Consider the following 18,896-nt stretch of genomic DNA (forward strand, 5'->3'; position numbering starts at 1 on the left):
TCTTCTCTAGCCCGTGCCGCGCCTGTTTAGACCCCTTTAATGCAGTGGTTAGGGAGGCGTGGTACATGACCCAGCCAATGTAGCATTACCTGCTGGAGGCGCTTACCGATGGGACTTTGTCCAGATCTGTAAAGGATTGTGAGCTCACACAATCCAGCCTGGTTAAACCCAGGATGGATCGTAGGAAGGCCATCCTGAATGTTTATTACCGGCGAAGATGTTCCATTAGGGGGGTCCACGTTTGGCAAGCATCGAGAAGGAAGGGCATGACCGTGGCCGAGAAGATCCGAAGACTGCTGTGGAGCGACAGATATCAGGTAGCTTCCACACAGCGTCATGCAACCGATGAAAAGATAATGCCGCTCGACTGATTCGGAGTGAGACCTCTTCTGTCAAACCGGAGTTGGTCATAAGCACACTATCCAGATGTGGAAAACCATCCAATTTACAACTGCCCCATTACCAATGGGGAGTTAAGGGGTGGAGGATTTAATGCAGACATGGGCTGGGCTTTTTAATCCGGCCCCCCGAACTTGTCCAAATATTATTAAATTAAATTTTACCTTTCACCTGTAATGCCCTCATTTCCCCATTAGATGGAGCACTTTGTCCGGGAATGTGGTAATTGGTTTGGGCGCAGGCCTCAGATGTTTTCATGATGTTTGATCAGTCATGTTACGACATGTTTTTGTATTGTTCATGTTCGTGCAATTTGTTAAATTGCCTTGCAAATAAATGCTTTGCTACCTGTTAAAGGCCAAATCCTTTCATGTAATGATTTTTACATGTCATTTATATTAGTTCACACAAACACTCCATCCATCTGTTCCTTGCCCGGCCCCTCTGTCAAATTTTAGAACCCATTGTGGCCCGCGAGTAAAAAAAATTGCCCACCCCTTGTTTAATGGCACAACATAGCGAGGCAGGTGCTTAGTTTTGGTGGGGCTGATGGTTAAGACCCCACCTCTTAGTGCAGGGGTGGGGAACCTTTTTTGTGCCAAGGGCCATTTGGATATTTATAACATTCGCGGGCCATACAAAATCATCAACTTAAAAATGAGCCTATTATATTTGGTCAAACATTTAGTTAACTCACCCCTAATGCGATGGCTGGAACTGCTTCTCTTTGGTGAGGCGTGTGGAGATATTAGCTGGCATTGATGATGTTAGCTGGTATTGATGATGTTGCTACTCGCAACTGCTTTTCCAGGTTTGCTCCAAGATTGATTGAATTTCGAGTCCCGCCTGCGGTTGCCTTGGCAGGGCCAGACCAAATGATTTCGCAGGCCTCATGGCCGGCCGGCCGGACGTTCCCCACCCCTGTCTAGTGGCACACTCCAGGTCTAGATCATTCGCATACGTAACATGGATGACAAATCGGGAGCAAGCTCTCAAGCGCACCCGTGCGTCAATCCGCCTCCCATTGTATCTATATCAGATATAGATTGCTCCGGTACGGACATGGAAGGTTTCTCGAACGACGTGGACCAAAAATATTTTAAACAGTGTACGGAGCCAGAGGACATTACTGTCGAACCCCAAGGTTAACGGGGAATAGCTTTGTCTTCCGGCCAAGTAGCTTTACTCGGCCCTGCTCAATATCATGGAAGTCCTTAATTATTGTGAGCAGAGAGTCAGAGACTCCGAAAGCATGAAGAACAACCCAGAGTCCAGACCTATTGATGGTATCATAGGCATTGACCAGGTCAATAAAGCAGAGATGTAAGTCCTGTCGGAATTCAACACTCCTCTGCTGTAGCAAACGGAAGGAAGATGTGGCATCTGTGGCTGCCCTGGCCTGAAACCACAATGGGGCTCCCCAATCCTCTTCTCAGCATGCCTGGCAAGGTGATGTTGAATAATCCTTGCCAGGACTTTTTCTGGCACTCTAACACAGGCACAGACTCTAACCAAAACTATCGAATAATTACACGGTTTATTTAAAATTGCACTTTCAATTAATGTGCCTATTAATGTCATTATTTCGGCAAAAAATGTTTTTATCTTAAACTAGTGCAATGAAAAAACATACCCTTTATTGTAAAATTTGCAAAAAAAAGACGATATAATTCCTGTACTGTTTTAGTTTATCTTTCTGAATACACATTTAATGAAAATGTGTTTTAGTGAATGGTTGTTTTTGAAGGTGATATCGTGTAAATGTTTTCCAAAGCTGCTTATGCAGCCGTCACCATCTCCAGCCGTGATTTCTCCACTTCTGTCCGAAGCCATCACCATCTCTTGCGGATTTGCAATGCAAAAATCTGTCTGGCTACTGCCCACCGGTTGATTTATTCGATCCATCTTCGCAGTGGACGCTCTATTGGTTGTGTTCCCTCCTTTAGCTCCCATTCCCACGTTAGTCACGACCACCGGCCGTCATCTCTTCAAGTTGTGTGTCCTGCCTCACCCCACCTTTCTAAACTAAAATTATATGATGTCCAATTGACGTGTCCGTCTTCCATTCTCAGTTTAATTCCTAGCATGTGCATCTCTATGCTTCCTTGTGCACTTCTCAACATTGGTTCCATTGTCTTCGTCAATGGCCATGTTTGTGATGCATCTGTTGTTGCAGGTCATATCCACTGATTAAAAAACGTTCTGCTTTAGGAAAATGGCTTTGTTACGTTTCATGATTTAAGTTCAGATTCCAATCAGCACTGTGCTCTGCCCTGATACGCCTCTCTTAATAATTTTCATCCCTCTCCCCCTTCAACAACCGCCCCACGTATAAATGCACTTCTATGTTTTCAAGTTGTGTCCCTGTTCTTTTTGTTCAATTTGTTATTCCCCCGCACCTCCAATAAGCATGGTTGCCTGCGTACGGTGCGAAAGAAGTTCAGCATGCAAACATACGCTGCGTTGAAAACTTACTCTACAGCATATTCACACTGGAGACGCAGGAGGGTGCTGCTATGAGATTGCCACATTTTTGACTGTAGACCAAGCCTGGACAGATTTCTCAGTCAGCACTCAGTCTAGAATTATCAGAACTACACAGTAAACGACACAATGCGGGTGCTATATCTCGTAAGAATGAATACCCACCACCTAAACACAAATGGTAATTCCTGGACAGGTGACAACTCTAGCCATGCCCATGAAAAAATATATAGTGACTAACTTGGAGACGTAACTTCTTCGAGGCAATTCTTTAATTACACACCGAGCATACTGTTACACACTCTCTGCTGTAATACAACGCTCTGTCCCTCGCTTAAACGCAACTCTCACTCGTGGCTAGCCTACAACACAACGCTCGCCATCTGACACTGACGGCGCTGAACTAAGACAGGCAACTACTGCTAGCAGCACAATTATCAAGTGGATGACGACAGCGGCGAAGGCGACGATCTTCAACAGCAACGACGACGACGACGACGGCGATCCCACTCCAAACGATGGCCCTCATCCCCTGCTCGGGGTCCCCTTTAATCCTCTTAGCGCGGCCTCGCTCCCCTCCGGCCACGCTCCCCTTCTAGAATCTACTAGCAGGATCTCGACGTGTCCTACCCGAGATCCTTCTCAGGTCTATCACGTGGTCTGCTGTCAATCAGGGCTGCTTCACTCTGCAGATCCCCTTCCCTGCCAGCAGCCAGCGCTATGCTATGTAGTGACCAATTCTATGTGACTACACATACACAACATCCTGACCATCACTCGCCTATGCGGATGATAAAATATCAAGCATTGTAGATTTAATTCTGATCTACTGTTGTTCGTTTTGATTGATTTTGGCACAGTTTAAAATATATATTTTAATATCAGTACCAGCGGGAAGTACCCAGCGTTTCCCGGGGCAAAAATATATTTACAAACTTGTCTTCTCTTAAAAACATAACATATACATACACAAACACTAAGCTATTGTGCCCTTTGTCCATTTGTCCGTCAACAAAATTATAGGAGGAGCGACACTAGAAAAACGGCGTATTCTATTATTTATTTCTGTCAACGTGACTTAACCGAAAAAACCAAAGAGTAATTCCTGCAGTCACGAAAACTTTGAATCTAGTTTTAGCGTGTTAATGTTAAATAAACGTGTTGTCTCCTATAGAAGCCTGAGTCTCCATTTGAGCCCACTACAACTGGTGTTGGAAGTGGCCAAACGTTAGTTAATTAACTATAGATTATGGAGACTAGGCGAACAATACGTACCAGGTCTCCAGATGAAGAGGACGACGACCCACCGGCCCCGGGGATGTCGGCGCAATCCCCCAGCCCCCACTGGGGGCCTGGGGTGTCCACCTCCGGTTCCAAACCGCCCTCCAAATTGCCTTACCTACGAGTCCTACTTGGTACAGGCCGGACCCGCTATTGCCGCCTGTTGGGCCCTGACTGCAGCTACATATTTTCCAGTAGTGGTGGCGGCGTATTACGCCTGACAATTACCCACCACATTAAGAAGCACGATGGTAGCTTGCAGTTGTGTGTCGACTTTAGGAAGCTTCATAAGATATCGGTGGCTGACGCGTATCCTCTCCCTCGGATGGACGATTCCCTGGACGCTCTGGCGGGAGCACAGAACTTCTCCACCCTTGATCTCCTGTCCGGATTTTGGCATTTGCCACTAAATGAGGCCTCTAAACCCAAACGGCTTTTCGAACACCTCAAGGCCTGTTTGAATTAAATCAGCTTCCCATGGGACTCCACGCAGCACCGGCTACGTTCCAATGACTGATGGAGCTGGTGCTGGCTGGACTTCAATGGGACTCATGCTTACAATACCTCGACGATGTCATCGTCTTCAGCCGTACGTTCAAAGAACATCTTGATTGGTTACGCGCTGTCTTTCTTAAAATGTGAGCGGCCCATCTCAAATTCAAGCCGCAGAAGTGTTACCCCCTTCAGAAATCCGTGCGGTATCTCGGTCATATTGTCAGTAAATCGGGCATTGCGATAGATCCCGACAAAACCACGTGTGTTCGGACGTGGCCGACCCCCACGTTGATGATGCAGGTGCAGAGTTTTATTGGTTTTGCGTCTTATTATCGCCGGTTTGTCACTGGGTTCGCTACCTTCGCAAAACCTCTCCACGCCTTGACGGTTATGGGTCAGAGGTTTCATTGGGGGGAGGAGGAAGCCGCATTTGTTGCGCTTCGCAATTCCCCTCCGCTACTCTGATTTTGCCATGCCGTGCGTCCTTGATACTGACGCAACCAACACCAGCATTGGCGCGGTTCTGTCCCAGGTTGTCAACAGGGTGGAGTGTGTTGTTGCATACGGCAGCAGAGTGCTGTCGCCAGCCGAACAGCGTTACTGTGTCACGCGCCGGGAACTATTCAGGTCTCCCGCATTAACGAGTTGATTGCTCTGGACATCCCTGGTTCGGTTCCCGTCACCCCTCGTGGGAATAAATATTTGTTGGTTGGCGTCGAATATTTATCGCGCTGGCCGATGGCCTGGCAGCTATGGATGGGAGCCATCCGGTAGTGCCACCTAGGCACATGCCATGGTACAATGGTGAGCACACAGGACTTGTAATCAATACAGAGGTACTATGTACAGGGGCGGCAAGCAGCTAAAAAATGGTGCACGTTTATTATAAATACGACATTCTCAAATGGTTTCGAAATTAAGTGTCTTATCAGCAGAATCGTGCAGAGTTTCTGCCGAACATACACAGCATTAGTTCCTAACACACTTTGGCAGAGTTGGTGTCACTGCCCGGGAAAGGAACATTAATGGTGATTTTGTGGAAAGTCAGGTGAAATGGGTGGTTGGTCAGACTGACCAGCACCCTGTGCTGTGTGGATCGCTCGTGGTTCTGGCCACCAATCGCCAAGCAAATTGGTTGCAGAGACTTCCACGTGTAGAGTGACTTCAGTTGTGTGCAACCGAGTTGCGCAACTGCTTGCACCGGCTGTGGCCGTGTGCGGAAAGCTAACTCGGGTCAAACCTGGGTTTCGAAGCGCGGTGTAGCGTTAACCATGACACTACCGCTCCACACAATCACACACACGCGAAGATCGACACCAAATACGTGCTCTGTTGCACCGCACAGCAACTCACACGCACACTGCAGTGTCCAATAACAACACAAATGTATTAATCATGACAACCACCTGCTCTGCCACTCAAAGCAATGTCCATCACATGGCCATCAACGCGACACATATAGTTCATCACGGTCACCCGACCAGCAGGAGTCACGTGTGTGAGCAGTCCGTGAATGTCGCCGGGCTATGGTGATGCAGTGGTGTGGGTTGGACAAGGGGCGGATGATGATGTCTGTCGTGGAAATCTGTGGAGCGGCATGGAACAAAAGTGGGACGGGTGGCCCAGTGTGGAGCAGGAGCCGCTCGGCTGGGACGAAGGTGGGGAGGAATCCACTGATCCGGTGGAGGCGTGGGGAGGAGGGCGGGACGCCGCGTGAAGCGCGACTCGTGGGAGTGGTGCCAGGCAGAAGGGGCACCTGGGACTCCGTACGCGGGACCCCGGCCGTTGCACCTGGGCTGGGGGGGGATCCGCTGCCCTGCAGGTGGAGCGAGGCCGGGGGGAAGGTGCTCTCGGTCCGGGTGGATGGGACGAATCAATGCGGATGGAGTTGAGGATTCGAGAGGAGGTTTGCGGAGGCGGGGAGGAAGGCGGCTGTTGCGGGACTTGCGGTAACGCTGCCGTGAAGAATAGGGAGCAAAAGACTCGTGTGCCGGGCCCGGTCTGGTATCAAGGTGGCGTGGAGGAACCCAGGGCTCTGGTGGAGGTGGAGGCAGGTGGAAAGCAGGGAGCTCCCAATCCTGGGGGTTAGCTTGATTACTCATGGGTGGAGGTGATGGTGCGAGTGGCGGTGGTGGCGATAGTGGCAGTGGAAGCGATGGCAGAAGTGGAGGTTGAGGCAATGGCAGGAGTGAAGGTGGAGTCGATGTCAGCAGTGGGGGTAGAGTTGATATCAGTGGTGGAGACAATGGCCTGAGTAGAGATGGAGGCGATGGCAGCAGTGGAGTTGAGGATTCGAGAGGAGGTTTGCGGAGGCGGGGAGGAAGGCGGCTGTTGCGGGACTTGCGGTAACGCTGCCGTGAAGAACAGGGAGCAAAAGACTCGTGTGCCGGGCCCGGTCTGGTATCACGGTGGGGTGGAGGAGCCCAGGGCTCTGGTGGAGGTGGAGGCAGGTGGAAAGCAGGGAGCTCCCAATCCTGGGGGTTAGCTTGATTACTCATGGGTGGAGGTGATGGTGCGAGTGGCGGTGGTGGCGATAGTGGCAGTGGAGGCGATGGCAGAAGTGAAGGTTGAGGCAATGGCAGGAGTGAAGGTGGAGTCGATGTCAGCAGTGGGGGTAGAGTTGATATCAGTGGTGGAGGCAATGGCCTGAGTAGAGATGGAGGCGATGGCAGCAGTGGAGCCGATGGCCCGATTGGAGGTGTAGGAGATGGCAGCAGTGGGGGCGATGTCCTGAGTAGAGATGGAGGCGATGGCCTGAGTAGAGGTAGAGGCGATGGCCTGAGTAGAGGTGGAGGCGATGGCCTGAGTTGAGGTGGAGACGATGGCCTGAGTAGAGGTGGAGGCGATGGCCCGAGTAGAGGTGGAGGCGATGGCCCGAGTGGAGGTGGAGGCGATTGCCTGAGTGGAGATGGAGGCGATGGCCTGAGTAGAGGTGGAGGCGATGGCCTGAGTAGAGGTAGAGGCGATGGCCTGAGTTGAGGTGGAGACGATGGCATGAGTAGAGGTGGAGGCGATGGCCTGAGTAGAGATGGAGGCGATGGCCTGAGTAGAGGTGGAGGCGATGGCCTGAGTAGAGGTGGAGGCGATGGCCCGAGTGGAGGTAGAGGCGATTGCCTGAGTGGAGGTGGAGGCGATGGCCTGAGTAGAGGTGGAGGCGATGGCCTGAGTGGAGGTGGAGGCGATGGCCTGAGTAGAGGTGGAGGCGATGGCCTGAGTGGAGGTGGAGAAGATGGCCTGAGTGGAGGTGGAGGCGATGGCCTGAGTGGAGGTGGAGGCGATGGAAGCAGTGGAGGTGGAGTTGATATCAGTGGGGGAGGCGATGGCCTGAGTAGAGATGGAGACGATGGCCTGCGTGGAGGTGGAGGCGATGGCCTGAGTAGAGGTGGAGGCGATGGCCTGAGTAGAGGTGGAGGCGATGGCCCGAGTGGAGGTGGAGGCGATGGCCCGAGTGGAGGTGGAGGCGATGGCCCGAGTGGAGGTGGAGGCGATGGAAGCATTGGAGGTGGAGTTGATATCAGTGGGGGAGGCGATGGCCTGAGTAGAGATGGAGGCGATGGCCTGAGTGGAGGTGGAGGCGATGGCAGCGGGGGAGGCGATGGCAGCGGTGGAGGCGATGGCCCGAGTAGAGATGGAGGCAATGGCCCGAGTGGAGGTGGAGGCGATGGCCCCAGTGGGAGCGATGGCCTGAGTGGAGCTGGATTCTTCAGGTGAGGAGCACAGCTCTGCTTGGTGCCGGGGCTGTTTCCCCTCCCCTGCGCCCGCCGCTTTCGTCTCCGCGCCGCGGCCATACGAGCCCAGGGACTCGGTGCTCGGCCGAGACCTCCACCTTTCTTTCTCTGCAGCGCCCGGGAAATCTTCCTCCTTCCGGTCCTCATCCTCATTCTCATCGCTCTCTGCAAAAGTTACGAAAAACATCAACGGCGTCATTAGCTGAATCTCCCTGCTCCGTGTCTGTGAGTGCGTTGTGACCCTGGGGACAGACTTGCGAGTTTGTTTTTTACGTTTTTGAGCCAGGAGGCCAGGATTGGAAAAAACTTGGGCCACTTTTCATCCAGGCAACTGAAGAGCAGCACAGACTAAGTCTTACTTACCAAACATTTAAACTAACAACAGCATACTCTTTGGTTTCTTTCGGTAAAATCACGTAGATAGAAAAATAACTAATAAAGTGAAACCTTGGATTGCGAGCATAATTCCTTCTGGAAACGTGCTCTTAATCCAAAGCACTCGTATATCAAAGCGAATTTCCCCCATAAGAAATAATGGAAACTCAGATGATTCGTTCCACAAACCAAAAATACCGTATTCATATAAAAAATATTAATACAAAATACCTTTTTATATTTTTATTATTTAATATAAAGTAATCAAATTTATTAATTACATTTAATCGTGGCTGGTGTGAGGGAGAGGAGATAGAGGATGGTTATTGTGTAGGACGACTTTCACTTGCAGTACAGTTACTAAAGAACAGTCACTACACATGGACACAAAATAAAAAAATGCTTTACGCACACACACGTATTCACAACACTACAGTACTGTAGTAAACAGTATACACGTAGTCACAACACTATAGTACTGTAGTAAACAGTATACACGTGGTCACAACACTATAGTACTATAGTAAACAAGATAGGTTCGCACGGATGTTGACTATACGAGTGAGGCACACCGACTGAGACCGAGCATGGGAGACGATTACCCACAATCCCGCAGTATACACGTGGTCACAACACTATAGTACTATAGTAAACAGTATACACGTGGTCACAACACTATAGTACTGTAGTAAACAGTACACACGTGGTCACAACACTATAGTACTGTAGTAAACAGTATACACGTGGTCACAACCCTATAGTACTATAGCAAATACAGTATACACGTGGTCACAACACTACAGTACTATAGAAAACAGTATACACGTGGTCACAACACTATAGTACTGTAGTAAAACAGTACACACTTGGTCACAACACTATAGTACTGTAGTAAAGAGTATACACGTGGTCACAACACTATAGTACTGTAGTAAACAGTATACACGTGGTCACACTATAGTACTATAGTAAACAGTACACACGTGGTCACAACACTATAGTACTGTAGTAAACAGTATACACGTGGTCACAACACTATAGTACTGTAGTAAACATTACACACGTGATCACAACACTATAGTACTGTAGTAAACATTACACACGTGGTCACAACACTATAGTACTGTAGCAAACATTGTACACGTGGTCACAACACTATAGTACTATAGTAAACAGTACACACGTGGTAACACCACTATAGTACTGTAGTAAACAGTATACACGTGGTCACAACATTATAGTACTATAGTAAACAGTATACACGTGGTCACAACACTATAGTACTATAGTAAACAGTATAGACGTGGTCACAACACTATAGTACTATAGTAAACAGTATACACGTGGTCACAACACTATAGTACTGTAGTAAACAGTATACACGTGGTCCCAACACTATAGTACTATAGTAAACAGTATACACGTGGTCCCAACACTATAGTACTATAGTAAACAGTATACACGTGGTCACAACACTACAGTACTATAGTAAACAGTATACACTTGGTCACAACACTATAGTACTATAGTAAACAGTATACACGTGGTCCCAACACTATAGTACTATAGTAAACAGTATACACGTGGTCACAACACTATAGTACTATAGTAAACAGTATACACGTGGTCACAACACTATAGTACTATAGTAAACAGTATACACGTGGCCACAACACTATAGTACTGTAGTAAACAGTATACACGTGGTCCCAACACTATAGTACTATAGTAAACAGTATACACGTGGTCACAAGACTATAGTACTGTAGTATACAGTATACACGTGGTCACAACACTACAGTACTATAGTAAACAGTATGCACGTGGTCACAACACTATAGTACTGTAGTAAACAGTATAGACGTGGTCACAACACTATAGTACTATAGTAAACAGTATACACATGGTCACAACACTATAGTACTATAGGAAAGAGTATAGAACGTGGTCACAACACTATAGTACTGTAGTAAACAGTATACACGTGGTCCCAACACTATAGTACTATAGTAAACAGTATACACGTGGTCACAACACTATAGTACTGTAGTATACAGTATACACGTGGTCACAACACTACAGTACTATAGTAAACAGTATGCACGTGGTCACAACACTATAGTACTGTAGTAAACAGTATAGACGTGGTCACAACACTATAGTACTATAGTAAACAGTATACACATGGTCACAACACTATAGTACTATAGTAAACAGTATACACGTGGTCACAACACTATAGTACTGTAGTAAACAGTATACACGTGGTCCCAACACTATAGTACTATAGTAAACAGAATACACGTAGTCACAACACTATAGTACTGTAGTATACAGTATACACGTGGTCACAACACTACAGTACTATAGTAAACAGTATGCACGTGGTCACAACACTATAGTACTGTAGTAAACAGTATAGAAGTGGTCCCAACACTATAGTACTATAGTAAACAGTATACACATGGTCACAACACTATAGTACTATAGTAAACAGTATACACGTGGTCACAACACTATAGTACTGTAGTAAACAGTATACACGTGGTCACAACACTATAGTAAACAGTATACACATGGTCACAACACTATAGTACTATAGGAAACAGTAAACACGTGGTCACAACACTATAGTACTGTAGTAACCAGTATACACGTGGTCCCAACACTATAGTAATGTAGTAAACATTACACACGTGGTCACAACACTATAGTACTGTAGCAAACAGTGTACACGTGGTCACAACACAATAGTACTATAGTAAACAGTACACACGTGGTAACACCACTATAGTACTGTAGTAAACAGTATACACGTGGTCACAACATTATAGTACTATAGTAAACAGTATACACGTGGTCACAACACTATAGTACTATAGTAAACAGTATAGACGTGGTCACAACACTATAGTACTATAGTAAACAGTATACACGTGGTCACAACACTATAGTACTGTAGTAAACAGTATACACGTGGTCCCAACACTATAGTACTATAGTAAACAGTATAAACGTGGTCCCAACACTATAGTACTATAGTAAACAGTATACACGTGGTCACAACACTACAGTACTATAGTAAACAGTATACACTTGGTCACAACACTATAGTACTGTAGTAAACAGTATACACGTGGTCACAACACTATAGTACCATAGTAAACAGTATACACATGGTCACAACACTATAGTACTATAGGAAACAGTATACACGTGGTCACAACACTATAGTACTGTAGTAAACAGTATACACGTGGTCCCAACACTATAGTACTATAGTAAACAGTACACGTGGTCACAACACTATAGTACTATAGTAAACAGTATACACGTGGTCACAACACTATAGTACTATAGTAAACAGTATACACGTGGTCACAACACTATAGTACTGTAGTAAACAGTATACACGTGGTCCCAACACTATAGTACTATAGTAAACAGTATACACGTGGTCACAAGACTATAGTACTGTAGTATACAGTATACACGTGGTCACAACACTACAGTACTATAGTAAACAGTATGCACGTGGTCACAACACTATAGTACTATAGTAAACAGTATGCACGTGGTCACAACACTATAGTACTGTAGTAAACAGTATAGACGTGGTCACAACACTATAGTACCATAGTAAACAGTATACACATGGTCACAACACTATAGTACTATAGTAAACAGTATACACGTGGTCACAACACTATAGTACTGTAGTAAACAGTATACACGTGGTCACAACACTATAGTACTGTAGTATACAGTATACACGTGGTCACAACACTACAGTACTATAGTAAACAGTATGCACGTGGTCACAACACTATAGTACTGTAGTAAACAGTATAGACGTGGTCACAACACTATAGTACTATAGTAAACAGTATACACATGGTCACAACACTATAGATCTATAGTAAACAGTATACACGTGGTCACAACACTATAGTACTGTAGTAAACAGTATACACGTGGTCACAACACTATAGTACTATAGTAAACAGTATACACATGGTCACAACACTATAGTACTATAGGAAACAGTATACACGTGGTCACAACACTATAGTACTGTAGTAAACAGTATACACGTGGTCCCAACACTATAGTAATGTAGTAAACATTACACACGTGGTCACAACACTATAGTACTGTAGTAAACAGTGTACACGTGGTCACAACACTATAGTACTATAGTAAACAGTAAACACGTGGTCACAACACTATAGTACTATAGTAAACAGTATACACGTGGTCACAACACTATAGTACTGTAGTAAACAATATACACGTGGTCACAACACTATAGTACTATAGTAAACAGTAAACACGTGGTCACAACACTATAGTACTATAGTAAACAGTATACACGTGGTCACAACACTATAGTACTGTAGTAAACAGTATACACGTGGTCACAACACTATAGTACTGTAGTAAACAGTATACACGTGGTCACAACACTATAGTACTGTAGTAAACAGTATACACGTGGTCACACTATAGTACTATAGTAAACAGTATACACGTGGTCACAACACTATAGTACTGTAGTAAACAGTATACACGTGGTCACAACACTATAGTACTGTAGTAAACATTACACACGTGATCACAACACTATAGGACTGTAGTAAACATTACACACGTGGTCACAACACTATAGTACTGTAGCAAACAGTGTACACGTGGTCACAACACTATAGTACTATAGTAAACAGTACACACGTGGTCACACCACTATAGAACTGTAGTAAACAGTATACACGTGGTCACAACATTATAGTACTATAGTAAACAGTATACACGTGGTCACAACACTATAGTACTATAGTAAACAGTATAGACGTGGTCACAAAACTATAGTACTATACTAAACAGTATACACGTGGTCACAACACGATAGTACTGTAGTAAACAGTATACACGTGGTCCCAACACTATAGTACTATAGTAAACAGTATACACGTGGTCACAACACTATAGTACTGTAGTAAACAGTATACACGTGGTCCCAACACTATAGTACTATAGTAAACAGTATACACGTGGTCACAACACTATAGTACTGTAGTAAACAGTATACACGTGGTCACAACACTATAGTACCATAGTAAACAGTATACACATGGTCACAACACTATAGTACTATAGTAAACAGTATGCACGTGGTCACAACACTATAGTACTGTAGTAAACAGTATACACGTGGTCACAACACTACAGTACTATAGTAAACAGTATACACATGGTCACAACACTATAGTACTATAGGAAACAGTATACACGTGGTCACAACACTATAGTACTGTAGTAAACAGTATACACGTGGTCCCAACACTATAGTAAACAGTATACACGTGGTCATAACACTATAGTACTGTAGTATACAGTATACACGTGGTCCCAACACTATAGTACTATAGTAAACAGTATACACGTGGTCAAAACACTATAGTACTATAGTAAACAGTATACACGTGGTCACAACACTATAGTACTATATTAAACAGTATACACGTGGTCACAACACCATAGTACTGTAGTAAACAGTATACACGTGGTCACAACACAAGCAATCGTCTTCAGGTGAAATAATACAGCAGGCGGACTGCTGAGACAGGAAGAAATGTAGCGAGAGAGCTACTGCAACCAAAGGTTACACTATATACGTTTGTGGTGGGATTTGCAAGTAAATGTAAGATCGCAGAGCAAGCATACCCCGGCTAATCCCTCGGCTACTCCGAGGGGGAGTGGGAGCGGAGGGGCTGCCGTAACGGGCGAGATAGTGGGGGTGAAATTTACAGAGGGTACAAGCTGATAGAAAGAGGATCAAACTCAGCAAACTTAGAAATGTAATGCAACTCATTGAGTCGGCCAACACAACAAATAATACTTTGCCTGGTTGATCACCGTCCTTCTCTGCTTGTGTGTCTCCCTGTGTGTGGGGAGCGGTGGTGCAGCTGTTAGCGCTACGCTGCGCTATGAACCTGGCGACCCGGGTTCGATTCCCGCTCACGGCCAACACCAGTGACGATTATCTGAACCGGTCCCGGGCCTCCCCTAGGTCGACTCAGCCTCAAATGAGTACCTGGTGCGGTGTGTAAACATCGCCACTAGGGAGACAAAGGCGGTCGGGCGTGGTGCTGGCCACCCACCCCCTCGTGTACTGTTCCGGCCTTCACAGGTGCTCGCTAACAGCACTTGCCCCTACAGTCTGTTCAGGCTATACGGGGGATCTTTGTGTCTCCCTGTCTGTGTTTGGTCTCTCTCTCTCAAATTTAGTTTCACCTGATGACGACTGCTTGAGTTGCAATCGAAACGTCGTATTCTATTATTTTGTTTATTTTTTCTACGTGACTTTACCGAAAGACCATTGAGTAACAACAGTGTTTTTACGAATCACAGCTAAGAGACAAACAACATTATATTTTCTATTAAACATAACATTTTAATAACATGTTAAAAAATACTTTAAATCTCATCACTGCTCCTCATACTCAATCCGTGATCAGTGCCGGATTATCCTCGGAACAAAATAATCATTAGCTGTGGGCCCCGCACTTTCAAGCGCCCCGCGCTAAATGATCTCACCCTATAAATCCCCGTTCAGTGATTCTGTACTTGCTCTATTACTATAGTAAAATTACAATTACTTTACTATGCAAGTTAAAAACTTCGTGCTTTATAATTGTGTTTTTTTCATTTATTCTGGGCACCTTTATAATATAAGCTACAGGACCCGCACGAGCTTAATCCGGCACTGTCCGGGATACTGTTCCAGTGCCCAACCAGGCTGTTGAAGACACCGTGAGTGGAGTTGAGGGGGATCGGTGGAGGTGTGAAGGGGGTGAGTGATGCCGACGGGCTGCGAGGGGGTCATCCGAGAGGGTGCCCAGTGGGGAGATGAAGCAATGAAATCGCTCCACGTGCAGGTGCTGGGTGGATTACTGCACAGCGGCATCGTGGGAGGTGGCGACGGCTCGTGGAGGTCTCTACCCACTAGTGGATTGACCATGGCTGATGGTGGTGATGATGATGGATGTTGCTCACTCACTTGGCGATGTATGAAACGCCAGAGATGCACGGCGATGTGCAGGGTGTTCAGCAGCACGGTGGAGCTGATGGCCTCCTTGCAGCCGCTGTACAGTTGACCCACAGCGTGGAGCAGAGCAGGGAGCGCGCTGTCCACTATGGCCTGGCAGCTGCTGCTCAGCTCACCCATAGCCTGCAGGAGGGCAGGGAGCACGCTGTCCACAATGTCCTCACTGTGGCTACTGAACATCGGTCCCCAGGTGGCGACCCCTGCTGATGCAGAGACGTTCTTCACGAGTCCCGAGTAGTTGATCGTGGTGGTGGTGGTGTTGGAGGCGTTAATGTCCGAACCCCCACGCCGAGATCCTCCGAGGAGCTCCACCATCGGCTGCGTGAGCAGCAGAACCACAGTGAGGACAGCCGTGAAGATCGCCATGGTGGTGGTGGTGGCGAAGGTCTCTGAAGAACTCGAAGTGGAGGAGCAGCGTGGGGTGAGGTGGTTTCCTCTCCAGGAGCCGACTCCACTCTGACCTCTGCCGTGACGTCACCGGGCCATGACGTCACCGTGACGTCAGAGGTTTCCACGGCTCTTACGTCATTATAGCATTTGGAACGTGGCTGTGCAATGGAACATCAACACGTGATGCACTACAACACTGTATTGTTTATAGAATTGTAATACAATACTAATTATTCACATCTGAGACAGAACATCGGCAGAGGAGGGAGCCTCACTCCTCACTTCTCCCAACCAGCTTAAAAGTCGCTACGAATCTTAACAGCGTTCATTGAAGCTCTGTGGATGTGTAGGCCTTACTTTAACATATATTTCTGTGACCAGTCACTAGCAAATCACCCAGTTATTTCAATGCTAAATTCGCCTAGTTATTTCAATGCTAAATTCTCCTGTTTTGATTTGTACTAAGTGCCTCGGTGAATGTGTATGCTCTGACTTCAACGTAACTATTTCTGTAGCAGTTACAAGCGAGTCACTCAGCCATTTCAATGCTAAATTCTATGCTAATCCCATTGTCAAGGGGTGCCTCTGCGGATGTGTATGCCTTAACTTAGCTATTTCAATGCTAAATTCTATGCTAATTCCTTTTAACAATGGGGGCCTCTGCGGATGTGTATGCTTTAACTTTTAACATAGCTATTTCTGTGACCAGTCACAAGCTAATCATTCAGCCATTTCAATGCTAAATTTTATGCTTATTCCTTCGTCAAGGCTCTTTGTTCCTCTCACACAGCTTAAAAGCCGTGATCTGAACGTGGCTCTCTCACTCCAGCGCTGTCCTACCAGACAGTCTCGCCCCCTTCACCTGATGAAGGCCGCTTGTGTTGTGGCCGAAACGTCGTGAGAATATTATTGTGTTATTTTATTTTATAAATGTATTATTTTATTCTCATTCTACGTGACTTTACCGAAAGAACCAAAGAAGATGTAGGTTTTTACTTTAACATAGCCATTTCCGTGACCAGTCACAAGCTAATCCCTCAGCTATTTGCACAAGCTAATCCCTTAGCTATTTCAATGCTAAATTACTAGTTGCCTCTGTGGATGTGTAGGTTTTGACTTTAACATAGCCATTCCTGTGACCAGTCACAAGCTAATCCCTTAGCTATTTCAATGCTAAATTACTAGTTGCCTCTGTGGATGTGTCGGTTTTGACTTTAACATAGCCAATTCCGTGACCAGTCACAAGCTAATCCCTCAGCTATTGATATGTAAACCCCTTTGTCAAGGTGCCTTACTTCTCCCAACCAGCTTAAAAGTCGCTACGAATCTTAACATCGTTAATTGAAGCTCTGTCGTCCCGACAGTACTGTACCTTTCACCTAAAGACGGCCGCTTGCGTTGTGGCCAAAACGTCGTGAGAATTTTATCGTGTCATTTTATTATTTTATTCTCATTCTACGTGACTTTACCGAAAGAACCAAAGAAAATAAAATAATAAAGATATAAAACAATAAAATTATCCAAATCAAAATTCATATACTGTTGATTTATTCACTCCATATCCGCAGTGGACACTGCCGGTTGTGTTCCTTCCTTAGCTCCCATTCCCACGTTAGTCTCGACCACCGGCCGTCATCACTTCAAGTTGTGTGTCCTGCCTCACCCCACCTTTCTAAACTAAAATTACGTCTTCTTAGTTTTTTCGGTAAAGTCACGTTGAAGAGAAACAACAAAATAACAAAATATATATAAAACAATAAAAATTATCACGACGTTTCGACCATAACTCAAACGGTCATCATCACACCTGTGGATGTGTCGGTTTTGACTTTAACATAGCCAATTCCGTGACCAGTCACAAGCTAATCCCTCAGCTATTGATATGTAAACCCCTTTGTCAAGGTGCCTTACTTCTCCCAACCAGCTTAAAAGTCGCTACGAATCTTAACATCGTTAATTGAAGCTCTGTCGTCCCGACAGTACTGTACCTTTCACCTAAAGACGGCCGCTTGCGTTGTGGCCAAAACGTCGTGAGAATTTTATTGTGTTTTTTTATTATTTTATTCTCATTCTGATGATGACCGTTTGAGTTATGGTCGAAACGTCGTGAGAATTTTTATTGTTTTATATATATTTTGTTATTTTGTTGTTTCTCTTCAACGTGACTTTACCGAAAAAACTAAGAATATGAATTACTGCAGTCACGAAAGCTTTAAATCAAAATTTAAAATTACGTCCTTAATTATATGAAGTCATATGAAGTCCAATTGACGTGTCCGTCTTCCAGTATCAGTGTAATTCTTAGGATGTGCATCATCTCTACGCTTCCTTGTGCATTTCTAAACATTGGTTCTATTTTCCGTTTGTGATGCATCTGTTTGAAAAAAACGTTCTGCTTAAGGCATATGGCTCAGTTACGTTTCATTATTAAGTTAAGATAACAATAAGCACTTTGTTCTGCCCTGATACACCTCTCTTAATCATTTTCATCCGTCTTCCCCTTCAACAACCGCCCTACGTGTAGATGCACTTCTGTGTTTTCAAGGCTGTGTCCCTGTTCTTTTTGCGTTCAGTTTGTTATTCCCCCGCACCTCCAGTAAAGCATGGTTGGCTGCGTACGGTGCGAAAGAAGTTCA

General features: G+C 45.6%; 1 protein-coding gene across 1 annotated transcript in view; it reads right to left on the reverse strand.

The window, feature by feature from the left end:
• Window positions 1-6,575: 6,575 nt before the first annotated feature.
• The window catches only part of LOC116937229 (uncharacterized), a 41,451-nt gene continuing 29,130 nt past the window's right edge, over window positions 6,576-18,896 (reverse strand). The window contains exons 2-3 of the mRNA XM_076067741.1: window positions 15,823-15,981; window positions 6,576-8,552 (exon numbers count right to left, since the gene is read on the reverse strand). Of these exons, the coding sequence (XP_075923856.1) occupies window positions 7,150-8,552; window positions 15,823-15,981 (1,562 nt within the window). The 3' untranslated portion in view covers window positions 6,576-7,149. The remainder of the gene's footprint in view (window positions 8,553-15,822; window positions 15,982-18,896) is intronic.

The sequence above is a fragment of the Petromyzon marinus genome, chromosome 17 (assembly GCF_048934315.1).
Source record: "Petromyzon marinus isolate PM22_M1 ecotype Great Lakes invasive population chromosome 17, UKy_Petmar_22M1.pri1.0, whole genome shotgun sequence".
Taxonomy (NCBI): domain Eukaryota; kingdom Metazoa; phylum Chordata; class Hyperoartia; order Petromyzontiformes; family Petromyzontidae; genus Petromyzon; species Petromyzon marinus.